Source organism: Chiloscyllium punctatum, chromosome 16, assembly GCF_047496795.1.
Source record: "Chiloscyllium punctatum isolate Juve2018m chromosome 16, sChiPun1.3, whole genome shotgun sequence".
Lineage (NCBI taxonomy): Eukaryota > Metazoa > Chordata > Chondrichthyes > Orectolobiformes > Hemiscylliidae > Chiloscyllium > Chiloscyllium punctatum.
The window spans coordinates 41,804,141-41,828,284 of NC_092754.1; the positions used below are offsets into that span (position 1 = coordinate 41,804,141).

A 24,144-nucleotide genomic window follows, 5' to 3' on the forward strand; every position below is an offset into this window, starting at 1 on the left:
CAGGATGATGCCTGGAATGGAAAGGCTCAGTTATGAGAAGAGACTGGATAGGGGGAGTTGGGTTTGCTTTCCTTGGAGCAGAGAAGGCATGGGGTTGGGGGCGTTCAGGGTGGTCCGATTGAAGTATACAAAATTATGAGAGCAGATCATGAGACCAGAGGGCAGAAGTTTAAGGTGAAGAGCAAGTGGTTTAGAGGAGATGAGAGAATCAATGTTTTCACCAGAGGGTGGGAGAAATCTGAAACATGCTGCCTGAGAGGGTGGTGGAGGTAGGTCCTGTCACAAGATGAGCACTTCAAATATCAGGGCATTGTAGACTATAGGCCCAGTGTAGATAAGTGGGAATAATGTAGTTTGATGTTTGTTGGTTAGCATAGACATGGTGGGCTAAAGGCCTGTGGATTAGTGGTGCTGGAAGAGCACAGCAGTTCAGGCAGCATCCAAGTAGCTTCGAAATCGACGTTTCGGGCAAAAGCCCTTCCTGATGAAGGGCTTTTGCCCGAAACGTCGATTTCAAAGCTACTTGGATGCTGCCTGAACTGCCGTGCTCTTCCAGCACCACTAATCCAGAATCTGGTTTCCAGCATCTGCAGTCATTGTTTTTACCGGGCTAAAGGCCTGTGACTTTCTCTCTGACTCTAACAACATCAGAGGAGAATTTTCTGGAGTGTGCATGTGATGGTCTTCAAAATCAATACATTGAGGAACCAACTAAAGAATATGCTACAGAATGTTGTATAATAGAGTCATAGCATAACATAGCACATAATCAAGCCATTCAGCCCACATATCTATTCTGACCAACAACATCAAATTGAGAAAGGAATTGTTAAGTTATTTTTTTCTGGAGGTTCTTACACATTTGACGCAACTGCAACACAACAACTTCTGTAAACAAGCAACCAAATTTTATTAAGCACAGTACAATACATGCTTTGGAGAAACTCCGAACATTCGTCATCATGCTTTCGAGGTGTGTCCAGGGAAGGTCTCTCTGAACAAAGGAAACAGTCCTTGCTTTATAGAATATCTTTACATCACAGTCAGTATTGCCAACAAGACAACCCCCAATCACTCCCTCAGTCACATGCTACTTAAGATACAATGCAGTGACCACCTCACCTCCAGAAACAATGTAGTGCAAATCATCCTTTAAAAGCCAGATCTGGTGCGAATTGTATTTTTTTTAAACTGCAGTGAGTAAAGTTTTATTTTAAGAATCCCTACAGTGTGGAAACAGGCTCTTCAGCCCAACAAGTCCACTCTGACCCTCCGAAGAGTATCCCACCCAAACCTATTCCCCATTACTCTACATTTACTCCTGACTCCTCCTTCACCTAACCTACACATCGGTGATCACTATGGGCAATTCACTAAATCTGCATATCTTTGGATTGTGGGAGGAAACCAGAGCACCTGGAGGAAACCCACACATACACTGGGAGAATGTGCAAACTCCGCGTCATCTGAGGCTGGAATTGAACCCAGGTCTCTGGCGCTGTGAGGCAGCAGCGCTAACCACTGAGCCACCGTGCTGCCCGGCAAAGAGTGTATTTAAACTACATCAACACAGGATGGCATCTACGCCACAATACCAACCAAGTAATCAGAATTCCAACTATAATGTTCTTATTGATTTTGAATAGGTGATGATGACAATGTAAGTCATCCCTGAAAGGCAAGGGATGGGAATGTTGCACATTCCACCGATAAGACAAAGACACACCACCTTACCCCTGGGGCATTCAATTTCTTGCAGGTCAGCAGAACAAATTAACTTTTTAATACCACAGAATAATTGGCAATCTGTGTGAGGCAGCTTGGAAATGACCATAACATGATAAAATTCTTCATTAAGGCGGAGAGTGACATAGCTGATTCTGAGACAAGGGTCCTGAATCGAAATAAAGGAAACTACAATGGCATGAGGTGCAAGCTGGCTATGATACATTGGGGACTATTACTTAAGGGATGATGGTGGATAGGCAATGGCAAACATTTAACAAGCGCGTGGATGAACTGGAACAATTCTGGTCTGGCAAACAAAATGGGTAAGGCAGCCTGAGCTTGGCTAACAATACAGAATACGATAGTAGGCATACAAACTGACCAGAGAAAGCAGCAGACTTGAGGAATGGGAGCTGTTTAGATTTCAGCAAGGGGTGATAAAAAGATTGATAAAAAATGGGGAAATATGAGTAAGCTTGCAGGTAACATACAAACTGATTGTAAAAGCTTCTATAGGTACATTATGTGAAAAGAAAAAGATTAGTGAAGATAAACGTAAAGTCCCTTGCAATCAGAAAAAGGGAAGTTATAATCAGGAACAAGGAGATCAGTTAAATACATACATTGGTATCCTCCTTTACGAAGTTAGAAGCAATAATGTCCCAAAGATGTGGGGGAACACAAGGTAGCTAGAGAAACTGAAAGAGATCAGGATTACAAAGAAATGGTGTTGGGGAAATTAATGAAATTAAAGCCAATGAATCCCAAGGGCCCAATAATCTACATCCCAGAGTACATATGGGAATAGACTGAGAAATAGTGGATACATTTGTGGCCATTTTTCAAGATGCTGTAGACTCTGGAACAGTTCCTCTGGATTGAGAGTAGCTAATGTAATTCCAGTATTTGAAAAAATGAAATATAAATAAAACAGGGAACTAGAGGTTGGTTAACCTGAAATTGGTAGCAGATAAAATGCTAAAGTCCATTGCAAACAATCTAATAACTGAGCACTTGGAAAACAGTGACAGGTTTGGACAGAGTTAGTGTGAACTTACCAAAGAGAAATCACACTTGACAAGTCTACTGGAATCTTTGAAGGATGTAACTAATAGGATTTGTAAGGAACAGCCAGTGGACGTGGTTTACTTGGACTTTCTGAAGGTTTTCAATAAGTTCCTACATAGGAGATAACCACACAAAATTAAAGCAATGGGATTGAGTATAGTGTGCTGACATGCTGACTGGTTAGCAGACAGGAATCACTGTAGAAATAAACAGGTCATTTTCTGAGTGGCAGTGAGTGACTAGAGGGGTACCACAGGGACCATGCTTGGATTCCAGCTATTCACACTACTTATTAATGAATGAATGAGGGAACTAAAATGTAATACCTCCACTTTAGCAGCTGACAAAGCCAGATGGGTGACTAAGCATTGAGGAGGATGCAGAGATCCCTCAGCATGTCATGCTGCAAAAGGACAGAACTCAGTAAGATGGTGACTGACCACTTTATAGCATGAGGTCACATGACAAGCTATATCACACACCTGCTGCAAGGCAAAGCACAATAAACATGTCCAAGGAGTTCATCTTAAGAAAATGTACAAAACCATGAAGATTGAGGCACCAGCTTTACTCTACTGCAGCATGTTCTATGTTAGTCTAGAGCCTTGAAGTAAGCCTGCACCCTTTCATATTCCATCATTTAGTGGAGGCTGATGAGAATTAAGCGAGCTGCACATACTCATTCCCCACACTAGGCATGGTCACTCAGAGGCCCTGCCTCTTCATCTGGCCCCACACTTGTGGAATGGAGCCCCTTAAATTGTACATGACTAACTATAGAGATGTTTTTGTCCTGTGTGGCTAATTATCTTACTCTCCATCATTGACAGCCCTTCTCATGTGAATTAGTTCACAACCAGTCCACTTAGATTCATAGAATTCCTATCATGTAGGAAGAGGTCATTTGGCCCATTGAGTCTGCACTGACCCTCTGAAAAGCATCCCACCCAGACCCTATGCCCTCAACCCATCCCTGTAACTTTGCATTTATCATGACTAATCAACCTAGCTTGCACATCCCTGGATACAACGGGCAATTTACTATGGCCAATCCACCTAACTGCACATCTTTGGATTGGGTTATTCTTTCAGGTGACACTTTGCCTCAGAGCTCACAGGCAGTGGTGAAGTATTGACTTTGAAGTGAGTCTGAAGTGAGGATGCCTAATCTCTCGTGGTGATCTGATACCACAACTAATTAGTCACTGGATTGTCCAAGTAGCCAATCATATTAAAGGAGTTTAATACAACCAAGAAGATAATAGTAACATTAAATCATTATCAGATTTTACATTGACTCAATTAGAAATGAACATACATGGGATAAAGATAGAAGCTAAAAGAGAACTTTTAAAATCTTTGATTATAAAAAAATGTAGCTTAAATAACGATGGAGTGTGTTGGCAATAAGTAATCTTTGAGAAAACATAAACAGTCATAGGCTGTTTTCAGAAGTTTTCACAGAAATAGATTGTGGTCATTTCTAGGAAGCAAGCATTCATTCACAATATGGTGTTACAAATGAGCGGCACACTTAGCTGGTACCATGTCTTCCTGTTTACCTCAGGACTGAGCAAGAGAGTGTGCACCCACATTGAGGCAGGCAAGAGCTGTGTTTGTCCACTTGCAACATGTGGCATCGTTCAATGGACACCTTTTGGAAATCAACAACTCAACAGGTAGGTTAAATGAGGTAGACCCGCCCCATGTCTGGTAGGTGGTGCCCATGGATGAATGCCATTTGCTGCTTCACCAGTCTGAGAAGCCACTACTGCCATCCCTCCCATTCATTCAAGAAACAAAATTAGTAAATGTTCCACAGGAATTCCTTCCTATGTAGCAGTGATTACTGTATAGTGTTACAATCAAATCTGTACCCCAACTGTGACTTAACTGAAGTTTTATACAGCTGCAACATGACTTGCCAACTTATATACTCAATGCCCCAACCGATGAAAGCAAGCATGCTGTATTGTCTTCTTTACCACCTAATCTATTATGAAACAAACCACCATTTCGACTGGGACAACACATCTATCCTGGGCCAGGCTAAGCAAAGACATGCCAGAGAATTCCTAGAGGCCTGGCACTCCAACCACAACGCCATAAACAAACACAGATCAAGATGCCATCTATCAACCCCTCAGAAAACGAACAGGAAATTACATCACCACAAACGCCAGGAACCCCATCCAGGAGAAAGGTATAAATAGAAAGCAGGAGACAACAGCTTCGCTTCACTTGGAGGTCACCACTGATGATGTTACCTAGCCAGGTAATGAAACGTCTGGATATTAAACCTACAGCTCAGCGAGCAAACCTACACCCTAAATCTATTTGTATCACCACTTTCAGGGAGCTATAGATTTGGACCACAAGATTCCTCTGTGTATCAATGCTCTTAAGAGTCCTGCCATTTACTACATACTTTCCTCTTGCATGTGACCTCCAAAAATGCATCACTTCACATTTGTCCAGATTAGATTCCATCAGCCATTTTTCCACACAACATCCAACTGATCTATGTCCTTTGACAACCTTCCTCACAATCCATAACTCCACCAATTTGTGTACCATCTACAACCTTACTAATCAGGCCATCTATATTTTCACCCAAACCATTTACACATATTACAAACAATAGAGATCCAGTGCTTTCCTATGCGGAACACCACTGGTCACAAACATCCAGTCAGAAAACATCTCTCCACAACAATCCTCTCTTCTATGACCCAAACTAAATTTGTATCCAACTCACCATGGATCCCATGTAACTTCATCTTCTGGACCAGCCTCTCATCTCAGACCTTGTTGAATGCTTTAGTAAAGTCTTTGTAAACTACATCCACTGCCCTACCCTCAATAGCTTCGTCTCTTACCTTCCAACCCTGAACCCTGTGAATATATAAGCCTCATGTGAATATACAAAGTTGTAGCATGAGTAGGCCACATAGCCCTTTGAGCCTGATCCACCATTTAATAAGATTGTGGCTGATCAGAGTACACCACATTTCCACCTATCCGATATACTTCCACCCCCTTACTTTTCAAGAATCTATCTACCTCTGATTTTAAGAAATGTAAAGACACTGCTTCAACTGTTTTTTTGAGGAAGAGAGTTCCCTCGACTCATAGCCCTAGGTGAGAAAAATAATTCCCACTTAACTGGGTGACCCCTTAATTTTACAATGATCCATAGTTTGAGGTTAGCCCACAAGAAGAAATATCATTTCCACATCCACCTTTTCCAGCTTCCTTAGCATCATTTTGAGAATATTTTGATCAACTTGTCTAATCCTCTTCTAAACTTCATTAACTCCAGAGGATACAAAGCTCATCCTGGCCAACCTTTCCTCATAAGGCAACCTACCCATTCCAAATGTTAGTCTGGCAAACCATCGCTGAACTGTTTCCAAATTATTTTCATCCTTCCTGCTAGGAGTAGATCAGTGACTGTAGACAGTAATCCAGATGCAGTCTCCCCATGCCTTTGTATAATCAAAGTATAACCTCCGTATTTGCCTATTCAACTTCCCATGTAATAAATTACAATATTCTATTATCTCTCCTAATAAATGGTGACATAGTGGTAATATCACTGGACTAGTAATCCAGAATCACTGGCTCATGTTCTTGGCTAATGTTCTTAGGGACACGAGTTTTAATGCCAACATCACTTTGAATTCAGTAAGAAATGGGAAATAAAAGTTAGCCTAATGGTGACTGGGTAATCACTGTTAATTGCTGTAAAAAGCCATTTGATATGGGGAGGAAATCTGCCATCCTTACTTGGTCTGGCCTACATGTGACTCCAGTCCCACAGGTTGACTCTTAACTGCTCTCTGAAAATGCCTAGCCAGCCTTTCATATCAAGGACAATTATGGATGGGAATTTTTATTAAGGGCAATTGAGGAATTCTACACTAATGTGGGCAATAAGAGAATGAGCAGAGGTAGGTCCGACCAGGGATAATGGAGGGAACTTGTGCCTGGAATCTGAAGAGGTAGGGGAGGCCCTAAATGAGTTTTTTGTTTCAGTATTCATTACAGAGAGGGACCTTGTTGATAGTAAGAACACCGTCGACCAGGTTGATAGGCTTGAACAGATTGATAGCAAGAAAGGTGGATGTGCTGGAAATTCTGGGAAGCATCAAGATAGCTAAGTCCTCAGGGCCAGACCAGATATAGCCAAGATTTCAACAAGAAGTGAGGATGCTGTGCCTCTGGTGATGATCTTTACATCCTCACTCTCCACAGGTGTAAAACCGGATGATTAGAGGGAGGCAAATCCTGTTCCTCTGTTCAAGGAAATAGGGAAATCCCTGAGAAGTACAGACCAGTCAGTCTTACATCTGTGGTAAGCAAAGTATTGGAAAGGATTGAGAGGTAAGATTTATGACTATTTGAAAAAACACAGTCTGATTAAAGATTTGGTTTTAGATTCCCTACAGTGTGGAAACAGGCCCTTCGGCCCAACAAGTCCACACTGACCCTTCGAAGAGTAACCCACCCAGTCCTATTTCCCTCTGACTAATGCACCTAACACTATGGGCAATTCACCTGACCTGCACATCTTTGGACAGTGGGAGGAAACCGTAGCACCCAGAGGAAACCCACCCAGACACGGGAAAAATGTGCAAACTCAGATAGTCAGCATGGCTTTGTCAGGGGCAGGTCATGCCTCAAGCTTTGAGTTCTTTGGGGAAATGACAAGACAAGTTGACAAAGGTCAAGCAGTGGATGTGGTTTATATGGATTTCAGTAAGGCATTTGATAAGGTTCTCCATAGTAGGCTCATTCAGAAAGTTAGGAGGTATGGGATACAGGGAAATTTGGCTGCCTGGATAAGGAATTGCTGGCCGAAAGAAGACAGCGAGTGGCAGTGGATGGAAAGTATTCCGCTTGGAGATCGGTGACCAGTGGTGTCCCACAAGGATCTGTTCTTGGGCCTCTGCTCATTGTAGATTTGAATAAATGACATGGATGAAGAAGTGGAAGGGTGGGTTAGTAAGTTTGCCGATGACACAAAGTTCGATAGTGTTGTAGATAGCATCAAGGTCTATGGCTACAACAAGACATTGACAGGATACAGAGTTGGGCTGAGAAGTGGCAGATGGAGTTCAACCTGGATAAATGTGAAGTGATTCATTTTGGAAGGTTAAATTTGAATGTTGAATACAGGGTTAAAGACAAGATTCTTGGCAGTGTGGAGGAAAAGCAGGATCTTGGTGTCCATGTACATAGATCCCTCAAAGTTACCACCCAAGTTGATAGGACTGTTGCAAAGGTGCCTGGTGTTTTGGCTTTCATTAACAGGGGGATGGAGTTTAAGACTGCAAGGTTTTGCTGCAGCTCTATAAAACCTTGGTAGACCACACTTGGAATATTGTGTCCAGTTCTGGTTGCCTCATTGTAGGAAGGATGTAGATGCTTTAGACAGGGTGCAGAGAAGATTTACCAGGATGCTGCCTGGATTGGAGGGCTTGTCTTATGAAGAGAGGTTGAGTGAGTTAGGGCATTTTACACTAGAGAGAAGGAAGAGAGGTGGCTTGATAGAGATGTACAAGGCAATGAGAGGCATAGATAGTGTAGATGGCCAGAGACTTTTCTCTCAGGGCAGAAATGGCTGTCATGAGGGGTCTTAATTTTAAGGTGATTGGAGGAAGGTATAGGGTAGAGGTGGGTCAGAAGGTAGGTTCTTTACGCAGAGAGTGCTGGGTGTGTGGAATGCACTGCCAACCGTGGTAGTAGAGTCAGAGACATTAGGGACATTTAAACGGCTGCTGGACAAGCACATGGACAGTAGGAAATTGAGAGGTGTATAGGTTAGGTTGACCTTAGATTAAGATAAATGCTCGGCACATCATGGGCTGAAGGGCCTGTACTGTGCTGTACTGTTCTGTGTTGTATAAATGATGGCCTCGCCAGCGATGCCTACATCCCATTAACAAATTGGAAAATCTTGCTGTCTCTGAACACTGATATTTTCGAATTCTTGCATCCCTGATTCTCCTGTATCCCAGAGCTCTGCAGTCTCTCCATTTAGATCATATGTTTTTTCCTTATTCTTCCTGTCAAAGAAACAGTTTCACAATTTCCCACATCATACTTCATTTGCCGGATGTTTGCCCACGCATGCAACTTGGCTGCAGCCCTTTGTAGCCTCCTTCTGTCTTGTTCACAACTTACTTTCCTGTCTTTCTATCATCAGAAAAGTTAAACATACATGATCTTTTTATTCAAGTCATAGCTCAGTTGGCTGGATGGCTGGAGTTTGTGCAGAGTGAGATCATGTTATCGGGTTGACACCCAGTAGGCACTGAGGTCACCATGAAATGCCCGCTTCCTCAATTCAATCCTTCAACTGAGGCATTTTTATCCACAGGTAAACTCACCATCAGTTGTCTCTCTTTTATGAAGGAGTAATGTTTGTTCCATTATAAAGTATAAATAGTTGAGGCCCCAGCGTCAACCCCATGGCACAGCATTCATTATATAATGCCAACTGGAGAAAGACTCATCTGTGTCTAAGATTCTACTGCCTAACTTCTCACCTCACGTTCATGTGGTGCCTCTCAGGTCATCACTCTTTAATGAAAGCAACCCTATGGTCTGGTAAAGATTTGGTGATTTTACCTTACTCTGTTTCTCATTAGTCAGCGAATCTTCTATTCGTGCTAATATATTACCCCCTATATCATGAGATCTTATTTTCTGCAATAATCTTTGATGTGGCACTTTATTAAATGCTGCTTGTAAATCTAAGTACAGCACATCCACCCCTATTAACAGCATGTTGTTTTCCCAGAGAGCTCCAGTAAATTGATTAAACATCATTTCCCTTTCACAAAACCATGCTGAGCCTGCCTGACTGTCTTGAATTTTTTCCTAAGTGGCCTGCTATAACAGCTTCAAAGAATTCCCCAAGATACATGTTAAGCCGACTGGCCTGTAGTTTCATACTTTCTGGCTCTGTTGCTTCTAAATAATGCAGTTACATTCTAATCTAATAGAACCTTCCCCCAGTCTACATAAATTTGGAAAATTAAAACCAATGCATTCACAATTTCATTTGCCAGTTCTGTTAATAAGCTAGGATGAAGTCTCCGAGCTGGTCCAAAGCCCCAACTACTTGCACAGTATCATTTTCCTGATAACTGTAAGGTTCTGTTCTCTCTTACATTTTCTAATATATAGCTAATTATGAATGCTAAATGCATCCTTTATACTGAAGTCTGATAAAACAAATGCATTTAATTCATCTACCATCTCCTTACTTTCCGTCATTAATTCCCCAGACTCAGTTTCTACAGGCTCAGAGCTCAATAGTCCCATGGGTAGGTGGCCTAATGGAAGACTCAGCCATTCTCCCCATGTTAACAGGGAATGGTTCGGGTGATTGGGATTCAGGTGGGCTGGCCGCCCACCATATTTTAGATGCTCCAAACTCCGCCAAAATACACACCATGCAGGTCTGTAAAATCCAATCCCATAAAGCAACACTAATAGCGGAAAATAAGGAGCACAACGTCACCACAACAGTGTTACTTCATTTGCAGATGCAATGGGCTGAGGAGTGGCTGATGGAGTTTAATTTAGATAATGTGAGGTGCAGCATTTTGGAAAAGCAAATCTTAGCAGGACTTATACACTTAATGGTAAGGTCCTAGGGAGTGTTGCTGAACAAAGAGACCTTGGAGTGCAGATTCATAGCTCCTTGAAAGTGGAGTCACAGGTAGATAGGTTAGTGAAGGAGGCGTTTGGTATGCTTTCCTTTATTGGTCAGGGTATTGAGTACAGGAGTTGGAAGGTCATATTGCGGCAGTCCAGGACATTGGTTAGGCCACTGTTAGAATATTGCGTACAATTCTGGTCTCCGTTCTATCGGAAAGATGTTGTGAAACTTGGAAGGGTTCAGAAAAGATTTACAAGGATACTGCCAGGGTTGGAGGATGGGCTGGGGCTATTTTCCCTGGAGCGTCGGAGGCTGAGTGGTGACCTTATAGAGGTTTATAAAATCATGAGGGCCATAGATAGGATAAATAGACAAAGTCTTTTCCCTGGGGTGGGGGAGTCCAGAACTAGAGGGCATAGGTTTAGCGTGAGAGGGGAAAGATATAAAAGAGACCTAAGGGGCAATTTTTTCACGCAGAGGGTGGTACGTGTATGGAATGAGCTGCCGGAGGAAATGGTGGAGGCCGGTACAGTTGCAACATTTAGAAAGCATTTGGATGGGTATATGAATAGGAAGGGTTTGGAGGGATTGGGGTCAGGTGCTGGCAGGTGGGCCTAGGTTGAGTTGGGATATCTAGTCAGTATGGACAAGTTGGACCAAAGAGTCTGTTTCCATGCTGTTCATCTCTATGACTATCACTGCTCCAAGAGTGCACTCTCTCTATCACTGAGCAATTTGAACCTTAGTGTAAAGGGAAAGCCTGAGTCAGTTCATTTTCTCTAACATACTACCCCTAACTCATGTGAAAACACATGCTGAGACAAAACTAGAGGCAGGTGCCTCAGCTGCTGAGATAGAAGGGTAGGCTACTTGCCTCTTTACTTGTTGGCACCCATTATGTACTTCCTGAGTGGCTCGATTGGACACACTGGTCTACACTTCCCAGAATCCATGATATATCACATAAGTATGTTCCAGTGGACCAGTCAGCAAAGGCCAAGGGACAGGTGAGGTTTAAGTCTGAAACAAATCTTCCAGGTTGTCTATGTCTGTTCATAGTGTAGATAATGGTGTAAGTGATGTGTTCCTATTGCCTTGAAGGATCCAGTTGCCCTTCCAAATTAGATTGAAATCAACTCACTTACAAGTGATGAGAATCAGTCTTTTTACAGAATGCAACAGACTGGTAAGGAAAATCTAAGGTGAACTAGTGCTGTCTCATTGCTTAAGCCACAGGCAAGTCAACAGAATACCTACGTTCTCTCATTCCTGAAAAACAGGGAATCCATGAATTAGTCAAACAAATATATTGTAAATGTCATATTAGTCCGAAGGCAGTCCCAACCCAACTAAGAATGTCAGGCTGGAGTATTGCATAATCCAGCTGGTCAGGCTATTCATAATGTGCTCTCAGAGGGTGGGATAGTAACCTTGGAAATGTCAACTACACAGGTACAGGGACTGAGCTTTGTGGTGTGACCTTGGACAGTCGACTGTTGTCAGTCTGACAGCAGCTATGAGTGCAGAGCTGACAGGCTGCACAGAAGGAGTTACAGCATGGGAGGAATCTGCAGACACTGAGCCTCCAAATAAACCAACCTGGTGACCAGCAACACCAGAACAGCAGGACCAGCCCAGCAATGACTCCCAGGATGATGTAGAGTGCAAGCAGCGAAACATAGGACTTGCTGTCTGCAAGGAGGAGAAAAATAAAGTTGTGTCAACGGTTAAAACAGATATTCACTCAGTGTACTGAGAAACACTAATCAACTAACAACCATATTTGTTGTAATACTGTGATTTATTCAGAGGCTAAATCCCCAACACTCACACAGCTGGAGGGTTAACAGGACGAGATGCTGACAGGACTGTGGAGGTTAGGACACAAATGTGTTATGTGTCTACAGGAATCTGATTCTCGATGCTTGTGTTTCAGCCTCGTTTCTACTCAAAGGACTAGAGCCCAGTCCAATTCTTTGACAGTGGACCAACTTATCTATTGAAGGGAAGGGTGAAAAAAAGACTGATGGTTCCTTAAGTGGGACTCGCCCCACTTAATAATCCTGGTCTCTGTTTGTTAGGATTTTCAAAACTGCTCTTGCAAAACCTTAATAACCCATCAGAATGGCCTTTACTTTAACTCAGTCCCAGTCCTGTTTCGGGATTAGCAACTTCTGGTTTAGAGAGTTCCTGCTTTAGGACCCTACTCTGACCTATCATTCGAGGGTTTGGATGGAGGACAGTGGGTAGTGCCCTTGGAGAAAGTAAGGACATTGTATCTTAACCCCATTCTTGAATAACACAATTAAGCAGCAAGCTAGGGGCCGAGCGAATATGTTCCAGCTGTTTCAAAGAGTCCAGTTGTTTCCACTGCTCTTTCCCTGAATCCCTGCAATGTTTTACTTTCAAGTAGCTATCTCACTCCCTTCTGAAGCTACTATTAATTCATTATCTACCAACTTCGCAAACACTCCAAAACCTAACCAGTTTTTACAGAACAGCCCCATCATCACTACCACATCTCGTAGCCTTCCACTCATTTTATTCCATGCATTGTCTGCCCAATTGTCCAATGGATTCAATTTTACTAAGTAAGCCTAACATGTGACATTTTATCAAACACCTTTTCAAAGTAACACACACAACATCAACTCCATAGTGTACATGGAGGATCATAGGGAAGAAGAACTAGAGAGTGGGTAGGTGGGTAGGTGGAGGGAAAGAAGGGAGTACTTGGAATGGGGAAGGAGCTCATGGAGAAGGGAGAATATGGAGTACTGAGAGGTACATGAAGGAGGGGTGGCACATGGTGGAGGAAGAAGGTATATGAAAGAGAGAGACAGTATACAGAAAGGAGAGAGCATGTATGAAGGTGAGGGGATACCAGGAGGGGAAAGGATTACCCTGATGAAAAAGAAAGTATGTGGAAAAGGGAGGGGGTACATGGTGGCTTAAAGGGTGTATATAGAGTGACACTGGGGAAGGTTATGAAGGAGAAAGGGTGTTCTTTGTGGAGAGAGGGGAACAAGGAGGAATAAGGGGCATATGGAAGATGGTTATCATTCATTGAATCCCTACAGTGTGGAAGCAGGCCATTCAGCACATCAAGTCCACACCACTCCCTCCAAAGTGCATCCAACCTAGACTCCCCACCTACCCTATCTCTGTAACCCTGCATTTCCCACAGCTAATCCACCCAGCCAGCATATCCCTGGACACTATAAGCAGGAAATGCACAGGATATGGAGAGGCCTGAATAGAGTGGACAGGAAGATGATGTTTTCACTAGCAGAAGAGATTAAGACCTGACAGCCTCAGAACGAAGGGATGACCCTTTAGAACTGAGATGAGGAGGAATTTCTTCAGCCAGAAGGTGGTGAATCTGTGGAATTCATTGTTGCAGAAGGCTGTGGAGGCCAAGTCTTCAAGTGTATTTAAGACAGAGATAGATAGGTTCTTGATTAGTAACGGGTTCAAGGTTATGGGGAGAAAGCAGGAGAATGAGTTGAACATATATAGAACATTACAGCGCAGTACAGGCCCTTCAGCCCTCGATGTTGCACTGACCTGTCATACCAATCTGAAGCCCATCTAACCTACACTATTCCATGTACGACCATATGCTTGTCCAATGACGACTTAAATGTACTTAAAGTTGGCGAATCTACTACCATTGCAGGCAAAGCATTCCATACCCTTACTACTCTCTGAGTAAAGAAACTACCTCTGACATCTGTCCTATATCTATCACCCCTCAATTTAAAGCTATGCCCCCTCGTGTTCGCCGTCACCATACTTGGAAAAAGGCTCTCCCTGTCCACCCTATCTAACCCTCTGATTATCTTATATGTCTCTATTAAGTCACCTCTCAACCTTCTTCTCTCTAACAAAAACAGCCTTTCCTCATATGACCTTCCCTCCATGCCAGGCAACATCCTAGTAAATCTCCTCTGCACCCTTTCCAAAGCTTCCACATCCTTCTTATAATGCGGTGACCAGAACTGTACACAATACTCCATGTGCAGCTGCACCAGAGTTTTGTACAGCTGTAGCATAACTTCATGGTTCCGGAACTCGATCCTTCTATTAATAAAAGCTAAAACACTGTATGCCTTCTTAACAACCCTGTCAACCTGGGTGGCAACTTTCAAGGATCTGTGTACCTGGACACCAAGATCTCTCTGCTCATTCCTCATGAAGGGCTTTTGCCCGAAACGTCGATCGCGAAGCTCCTTGGATGCTGCCTGAACTGCTGTGCTCTTCCAGCACCACTAATCCAGAATCTGGTTTCCAGCATCTGCAGTCATTGTTTTTACCTACATTACCAAGAATCTTACCATTAGCCCAGTACTTTGCATTACTCCGACCAAAGTGAATCACCTCACACTTGTCCGCATTAAACTCCATTTGCCACCTATCAGCCCAGTTCTGCAGCTTATCTATGTCTCTCTGTAGCCTACAACATCCTTTGTCACTATCCACGACTCCCACCGACCTTAGTGTTCGTCTGCAAATTTACTAACCCACCCTTCTACGCCCTCATCCAGGTCGTTTATAAAAATGACGAACAGCAGTGGACTCCAGGATGAACATTTCCCATCAACCACCACCCTCTGTCTTCTTTCAGCAAGCCAATTACTGATCCAAACTGCTATATCTCCCATAATCCCATTCCTCCGCATTTTGTACATAAGCTTACTGTGGGGAACCTTATCGAACGCCTTGCTGAAATCCATATACACCACGTCAACTGGTTTACTCTCATCTACCTGTTTGGTCACCTTCTCAAAGAACTCAATAAAGTTTGTGAGGCACAACCTACCCTTCACAAAACTGTGCTGACTATCCCTAATCAAATTATTATTTTCTAGATGATTACAGATCCTACCTCTTATAATCTTTTCCAACACTTTCCCAACAACTGAAGTAAGGCTCATTGGTCTATAATTACCAGGGTTGTGTCTACCCCCCTTCTTGAACAGGGGAACCACATTTGCTATCCTCCAGTCTTCTGACACTATTCCTGCATTCAATGACGATTTAAAGATCAATGCCAAAGGCTCGGCAATCTCCTCCCTGGCTTCCCAGAGGATCCTAGGATAAATCCCATCTGGCCTAGGGGACTTATCTATTTTCACACTCTGCAGGATTTCTAATACCTCCTCCTTGTGAACCTCAATCACACCTAGTCCTCAGTAGCCTGTACCTCAGGTTACATTATCATTTTCTAGAGTGAATACTGTCGAAAAATGTTCATTTAGTGCTTCCTCTATCTCCTCTGTCTCCACACACAACTTCCCACTACTGTCCTTGATTGGCCCTAATCTTAATCTCGTCATACTCCTGGCTCTTCTGAGCTCTCTCTTTAGATCTTTCCTGGCTACCTTATAACCCTCAAGCGCCCTAACTGATTGTTCACATCTCAACCTAACATAATTTAGAGATGCCGGTGTTGGACTGGAGTGTACAAAGTTAAAAATCACACAACACCAGGTTATAGTCCAATAGGTTTAATTGGAAGCACACTAGCTTTCGGAGCGACGCTCCTTCATCAGGTGATTGTGGAGGCTCGATTGTAACACAGAATTTATAGCAAAAATTTGCGGTGTGATGTAATTGAAATTATACATTGATCGTCTGTTAAGCCTTTCATCTGTTAGAATACAGTGATAGTTTCACTACTTTCATGTGTAAATCACAAAACCCTTTTTTTAAAAAAAAGTTGCATTCTCAGGTTAGCTGTTAACAATGGTGATATGTTGAACATATTGTCTAGCTATTGTCCCACCTACCCCAGAAGGAGCCCCAATTGTCCAAGAATCCAAAACCCTCCCTCCTGCACCATCCCTGTAGCCACGTATTCAACTCCTCTCTCTCCCTATTCCTCGCCTCACTAGCACGTGGCACGGGCAACAAACCAGAGACAACAATTCTGTTCGTTCTCGCTCTAAGCTTCCATCCTAGCTTCCTGAATTTCTGTTGAGAAAATATCAGCCATAATTGAGTGGTGGAGCCAAATCCAAGGTTGGAGCCTTTGATGGGCTGAATGGCCTAATTCTGATTCTACATCTTATGGTAGTTACTGCCTCGTTAAAACATTCCAGTTTTGCGAACGGGAGATGAAAGCACACTAGCTGTGACCCCACCAATCTGGAAGGAGTGTTTGGGATAATGGCTTTTTATGCGTTGAAGCATGGGTCAGTTGTTTTAAAAAAAAATGTTCTTGCTAATTTATGCCTATTGCCTTGCAGCAATTTCAATGCTGCAGTGTCTAGGAAACGAATGATTTCCTTGTGTGCTGTGGCTTTGGGTTTAATGGAGTGTGGATAATTATTGAAGACATCGATGAATTCTTCTACATTAGTTTCCAAATATCCTATACATCAACACACATTCAAAAAGTGACGGTACCACATCATTGCATCAACTAATAAAGGAGTCAGTCAGAATTAGAAAAAAGTCTCCCAAAAACTAACCCCCAAAAGTTGAAATATACCTCTCAAGGTGGAACCCTTAAGAGAAAAATAATCCTGCCCCCTGGGTACACGACAACATTCCGTGGTACTTGCTGTAGCCAGGGACACGGGGTGCCATCTCACAATTCAACAAACTCTGGGTAGGGGTCAGTCTCACAGGATACTCTTGGCATGATGCCAGTGTATTCAGAAAGATCGGAAACCACCGAAACCATTGTCGAAGTGCTTTCATTCTAAGGTAAGAAACTTCAATGAGCACTGTCAACTACACTAAAAGAAAAGGAAAAATTATTAAGTCATGATTTAAACAAAGTACCTGTGGCAGAGTCTGGATAGGGAACACTGTGTGGTACAAGGTGATGTCGTCTATTTGGTGTTTGACAAAGAGCAGTGAAGTTGAAGGAAGGTGACAGTGAATTGTTAGGCTCCATGGTGCTTGGGCTGCCTTTACCAACACTGGCTGAGCTAAACAAAATCTCTACAAAGGAATAAGATTACAGTGAATGATAACAAGATCAAATAAGCACTTATGTAATTAAAAGGATTTTAAAAAGGTTTAATTATAATCGCAGAGTGCCATACATCCACAACGGTACATAGCCACCATGCAAAATATTGTTACTGATAATTTAAGCAGATATATAACTGAATTAAATACCATATTGACTTATTAGAAATTAAGATTTCCCACTGTAGAATAAGAAACCAGCAGGTTTTTCAAAACATTTTTCAAAGTCACCAGCCATCAGCCTTAAGCACTACAGAGTGACTGGTCACATTGCACAAAAAAAAACAGTCAGTTGGATTCAAGGTCATCCCAAAATGCTTAACTGTCGGTGAAGTCTTTTTGACATGTAGAGTCGGCTGTATCGGTAACACAGCAGCTGATTTGCACAGAGAAATATCCCATAAAAACAGCATGGTGATATTAGCTATTTGTTTTTAGAGGTTAAAAATTACCCTCTCCATTTTGATGATGTTGGTTGAAACATAAATATTAACAGCGGGTTTGAAGAGAACTTTGCTCATCTCTCCACCATCAGCTCCTCCAATCACTTTCCTCTCTCACAATTCCTCCTTTTGCCAAAGTGGTAGTGTCTGGAGAACCCAACACTCCCACTCTTTCAGCCTTATTATCACCACGCTCTCACCACCTGAGCCAACTGACCAACACAGACTTTGGAAACATATGCAGTGTGTTTTCTGTGAAAGCTGTTTGCACATGCTAGTGTGACATTAATATTACTTTGTGCCATACAGGAACATGCCCACCCCCTTGGCTATTCAATGCTGGCATGCAGGACAAGCTGCCTGGCTCTTAACCTGCACTAAAATGCAAGGCAGGACACAACTATTCTGTGATTCAGAATGAAGTGCAAAATGAGACAAGCTAGAAAGGCAAGGAAAGGTAGAGGTGCTGTCCAAATGAAAATGAATCCTCATCACTAACTAAAAACAATGCTGCTGAAGGGCTTGGAAAATTCTGCTGTTAGAACTCTATTTTTACCTCATCTCTGAGTGGTTCCTAGGCTTGCATGTTGAACATTCAGTGAATACCCTGGTAGGTTTAGGAACAAAGGATGATGGGTGGAACATGACAGCAAATGGTCATGGGAATGGGCAGAAGGCCATAGGTTGGCATGGAGGTATGAAAGGCCATGGTGGACTGAGTAGGGGCACAAGGAGAATGAGGGGATATAAGGGTTTATTGGGAGTGGTGTGAGGTGGCATACGTTAGAATGGAAGAGAAATGGGGGTGGGGAATGAGGGTATTTCATACCCTGTTCTACTTTTAATTACATTCAGCACAGTACTGTTGGACCAAGGGAGCCTGCGCACACATCCCAGGGTTGCCTAGTCTGACTCCCAGGAAATCTCGCCAACTCAAAATAAATAGCAATGTATCATCTGATCCCACAGCAAGTTTCCAAAAGGTAGCAACAGTTGATCAAATATATTTCTGATTCCCAAAATAGTGTTGGTTTAACCAACCAAAAGGTACAATGAAGTAAATACCCTTCTTCTGTGCAGTACAATCCTAATTATAATTAATGTCACTGCCCGAGTTCTGCCTAAGGCAAATCGATCAGACTTACCTGTGCATTTTGTTGGAAGAAGTTCGGATTCATCACTACCATCTCCACAGTTATCAATACTTTTGGAATCACAGACCAGACTCTTGGGAATGCATTTTCCATTTTGACACTGGAAATACTGCTCTTCAGTGCATGCTGAAGTCTCTAATCCTGCGATTTAATACTTCAAAGTTTTAGGATCTCTACATTCAGCATTATTACTACTTCTATTTCCCAATGTTCAAGCCAGGATATTGTCTTTGGTACCCAGTCGATTGTCCATTACAGTGCCCAAGATCAGTTTATGAACGTGATGCTGACAAAGGAAAAAGGGTGGTGGCGTGGCTTGGAATGATTTGGCACAAAGTTGGCATTGACTATAATAACCCATGCCAAACAACGGCTCTTCACCCATCTCCATAGTGCTTTATAGTCCCTATGCCAAGAGGTCATGGTCTCATTATTACAGACAACTGCTTATAGACAGGATTTTGACTGATGCTGACTGACTCTTCATAAGCAAGCAAGCTACATAATCAGATATTGAGTCAATGCTCAAAATGAGTTGTTGGAGCATGTTTGATGGATATGTCACAGTGAGGGGAATTGTTATGAACTCCTTCTCAATCTCTCCTTTGCCTAAGGCATGCTACACCACCACCATTCGTCTCGCCTGCTAATGAGAGCGCAACCCTATGGTATGGCAGAACTATGATGACTTTACATTTACTTTAAGGATACTGATGGAACAGTAGAATCATAGAACATACCCTTCAGCCCACTCATCCATGCTGACTGGTTATTCTAAATAACTCTAGTCAGACTTCCCAGCATTTGGCCAATATCCCTCTAAACTCTTCTTATTCATGTAGCCATCCAGATGCCTTTTAATTGTTGTAATTATATCAGCCTCCACTTCCTCTGGCAGCTTATTCCACCCTCTGCATGAAAAAGTTGCCCTTTAGGTCCCTTTTAAATCATTCCCCTCTCACCTTAAACCAATGGACTCTAGTTTTAGACTCCACTCCCCCTCCCCCCTCAATCTGAGAAAAGAACCTTGTCTATTCACCCTATACCTCTTGATTTTATAAATCTCTATAAGGTCATCCCTAAGCCTCTGATGCTCCAAGGAAAATCACCCCTGTGTATTCAGCTTCTCCCTACAGCTCAAACCGTCCTACCCTGGCAACATCCTTGTAAATCCTTTCTGAACCCTTTTAAGTTTCACAACGTCCTTCTTATAACAGGGAGACCAGAACTGCACAGTGATGTCTTCATCACTATCCTATCCACTTGTAACTCCACTTTCAAGGAACTACGAACCTGCACTCCAACGTTTCTTTGTTTAGCAACACTCCCCAGGACTTTACCATTAAGCATACAAGTCCTGCCCTGTCTTTCCAAAATGCCAAGCTCCAAGATATGATTTCCCATGCACAAAGCCATGTTGACTATGCCTAAACAGTCCTTGCCTTTCCAAATACATGTAAATCCTGTCCCTCAGGATTCTCTCCAATAACTTGCTCACCACCAATGTCACCTCACCAGTCTACAGTTCCCTGGCTTTTCCTGACCCTTTCTTAAATAGTGACACTACGTTAGCCAATCTCCAGTCTTCTGGCACCTCACCTGTGGCTATTGATGATACAAATATCTCAGCAAAGGGCCCAGCAATCACTTTCCTAGATTCCCACAGAGTTCCACAGTACACCTGATCAGGTCCTGGGGATTTATCCACATTTATGCGATCTAAGATATCTTGCACTGCCTCCTCTGTAATATGGTCATTTTTCAAGATGTCTCTATTTATTTCTCCATGTTCTCTATCTTCCATATTCTTCTTCACAGTAAACACTGATGCAATATACGTGTTTAGTATCTCCCCCATCTCCAGCAGTTCCACACATAAGTGGCCTTGCTGACGTTTGAGGGGCTCTATTCTCTACTTAGTTACCCTTTTGTACTTACATGTATTGGTAGAATTCCTTTGGATTCTCCTTAACCCGATTTACAAAATCTAGCTCATGTCCCCTTTTTGCCCTCTTGACTTTCCTCTTAAATATATTCCTATTGCCTTTAAACTCTAAAGCTTCACTTGATCTCTGCTGTCTACACCTGACATATGCTTCCTTTGTATTATTGACCAAAACCACAATTTCTCTAGTCATCCAGCATTTTCTATACCTTCCAACCTTACACCTCACACTAACAGGAACACACTGTCTCTGGACTCTCATTATCACATTTCTGAAGGCTTCTCAACTTCCAGCCATCCCTGAAGAATGGACTTTGGAGATCTAGAAAGGGGCATAATAAAGCTTTAGCAGGTAGGATTCAGGAAAACTCTAAGGCTTTCTACACTTATGTGAAGAACAAGAGGATGGCCAGAGTGAAGGTAGGACCAATCAGGGTTAGTGGATGGAACTTGTGCCTGGAGTCGGTGGTGGTAGCGGTGGTCCTTAATGAACACTTTGCTTCAGTATTCACTAGTGAGAGGGACCTTGTCATTTGCAAGGACAGACTGAAACAGGCTGATAAGATTTATGTTAAGGAGGAGGATGTTCTGGAAACTTTGTAAAACATGAGGATAGGCAAGTCTGCTGGACCAGACGGGTTATACAGGAAGCGAGGGAAGAGATTGCTGTGCCTTTGGTAATGATCTTTGCGTCATCACTATCCACTGGATAAATACCACATAATTGGAAGGTAGCAAATGTTAATCCCTTGTTCAAGATAGGGAATAGGGATAACCATGGGAATTACAAATCAATCAGTCTTGTCTGTGGTGGGCAAATTATTGGAGAGGATTCGGAGAGGCAGGATTTATGATTACTTGGAAAACAATAGTTTGATTACAGACAGTCAGCATGGCTTCATGCCTGACAAGCCTTATTGAATTCTTTGAGGATGTGACAAAACAAATTGATGAAGGTAGAGCAGTGGATGTGGTGTTATATGGATTTTAGCAAGGCGTTTGATAGGTAGACTCATTCAGGAAGTAAGGAGGCATGGGATACAAGTAAATTTGGATATAGAATTGAGTCAAAAAGTGTGGCACTGGAAAAGCACAGCAGGTCAGGCAGTATCTGAGGAGCAGGAGAGTCGATGTTTTGGGCATAATGTCCTGATGAAGGGCTTATGCTTGAAACATCGACTCTCCTGCTCCTCAGATGCTACCTGGCCTGCTGTGCTTTTTCAGTGCCACACTTTCTGACTCTGACTTCCAGCATCAGCAGTCCTTACTTTCTCCTGGATACAGAGTTGGCTGACCCATGGAAAACAGAGGGTGGTAGTAGATGGAAAGTGCCCAGCCTGGAGCTCGGCGGCCAGTGGCGTTCCGCAGGGATCAGTTCAGGGACTTCTGCTCTTTGTAAATTTTATCAATGTTTTGGATGAGGAAGTGGAAGGGTTGGTTAGTAGGTTTGCTGATGACATGAAGTTTGGTGGAGTGGTGGATAATGTGGAGGGCAGTTGTAGGTTGCATTGGGACATTGACCGGATGTAGAACTAGGCTGAGAAGAGGCAGATGGTGTTCAACCTGGAAAAATGTAAAATCATTAATTTTGGAAAGTCGAATTTGAATGCAGAATATAGTTAAAAGGCAGGATTCTTGGCAGCGTGGATGAACAGAGAGATCTTGGGGCCCATGTCCATTGATCCTTCAAAGTTGCCACCCAAGTTGATAGGGTTGTTAAGAAGGCACCTGGTGCGTTGACTTTGATTAGCAGGGGGACTGAGTTGAAGAGCTGCAAGTTTATGCTGCAGTGCTACACAGCTCTAGTTAGACCACACTTGGATTATTGTGTTCAATTCTTGTCAACTCACTAGAGGAAGGAGGTGGAAACTTTGGAGAGGGTGCAGAGGAGATTTATCAGGATGCTGCCTGGACTGGAGGACATGTCTTACAAAAAAAAAGGTTGAGGGAGCCAGGGCTTTTCTCATTGGAGCTAAGAGGGACAAGAGGTGACTTGATGGAGGTGTACAAGATGATAAAAGGCATAAATAGAGTGGATAGCCAGAGACTTTTTCCCAGGGTGGAAATGGCTGTCACAAGGGGACATAATTTTAAGGTAATTGGAGGAAGGTTTAGGGGAGATTGGGTTGCAGGTTTTGATTAATCAATATGTAAATATCAGAACTTCTTTCAAGTCACATTCCCGAGATGTCTTCAGGTTTTATAAACAGAAAAGGTGACCTCTAAAAGGTGAAAGATTTAACAGCAATCTAGGTTTGTTCAATATCTGTGTATGATACTATGATCTTTTGCTATAAATTCTGTGTCCCATGATTCTGCTCCCCTTGGTACCTAATGAAGGAGCAGCTTGAATTTCAAATAAATCTGGTGTTGTGTGATTTTTAACTTAGCACACTTGAGACATCTCTGTCTGCTTCTTTTAGCAGCGGTTTACTTCAAATGAGTTAACACTGAATTCAAAGTAGCAGAGAGATGCCATAAAGTTTCATAAACATTCATCAGCTGATATTAACTTGGAAGAGGGGACAGAACAAGATATATCCAAATTTGTTAATGATACAAAAATTGGTAGGCTGGCCTGACATGATGAAAATGTAAAGAATCGACAAGGAGATATAGACAGATTAAGCGAGTGGGCAGATGGAGTTATTGATAGGAAATTGTGAAGTTATGCACTTTGGTAGAAAGAATCAAAATGCAGACTATTAGTTAAATGGAGAGAAACTCCAAATAAAATTGCAGTAATCAGGGATTTGGATGTTCTTGTGCATGAAACTCAAGAAAGTTAGCACACAACTGCAGCAAGTATATAAGGCGGCAAATGGAGTGCTGGCCTTTATTGCTGGGGATTGGAATTAAAAAAAACCAAAAAAGTCTTGCTACAAGCAGTGTATTGATGGGGCCTTACTTGACTACTGCATGTAGTTATGGTCTCCATATTTAAGAAAGGATATGCTGGTTTCGGAGTCTAGTTCGCCAGACTAATTTGTGGGATGAAGGGGGCACTTATTTAGAATGGCTAAGCAGGTTAGCCCTTTAATCATTAGAGTTTAGAAGAATGAGGGAGTCATCCTATTTAAACATAAAGGGTTTTGGAGAGGCTTGAAAGGATATATATATATTGAGAAAATGTTGCCCAAGTTATGG

The 24,144-nt window shown here is 42.6% G+C and overlaps 1 protein-coding gene across 3 annotated transcripts in view; it reads right to left on the bottom strand.

Annotated features, from left to right (window-relative positions):
* Positions 1–542: 542 nt before the first annotated feature.
* Positions 543–24,144, bottom strand: part of ldlrad2 (low density lipoprotein receptor class A domain containing 2) — a 62,468-nt gene continuing 38,866 nt past the window's right edge. For 2 of the 3 annotated variants that reach the window (XM_072586812.1, XM_072586811.1), the window contains exons 3-5: positions 19,044–19,193; positions 17,264–17,425; positions 543–12,163 (exon numbers count right to left, since the gene is read on the bottom strand). In XM_072586812.1, coding sequence (XP_072442913.1) covers positions 11,916–12,163; positions 17,264–17,425; positions 19,044–19,193 — 560 coding nt within the window. In that variant the 3' untranslated portion in view covers positions 543–11,915. Of the gene's footprint in view, positions 12,164–17,071; positions 17,181–17,263; positions 17,426–19,043; positions 19,194–24,144 lie in introns of those variants that run through there. The other variant, XM_072586813.1, reaches the window with a different exon arrangement.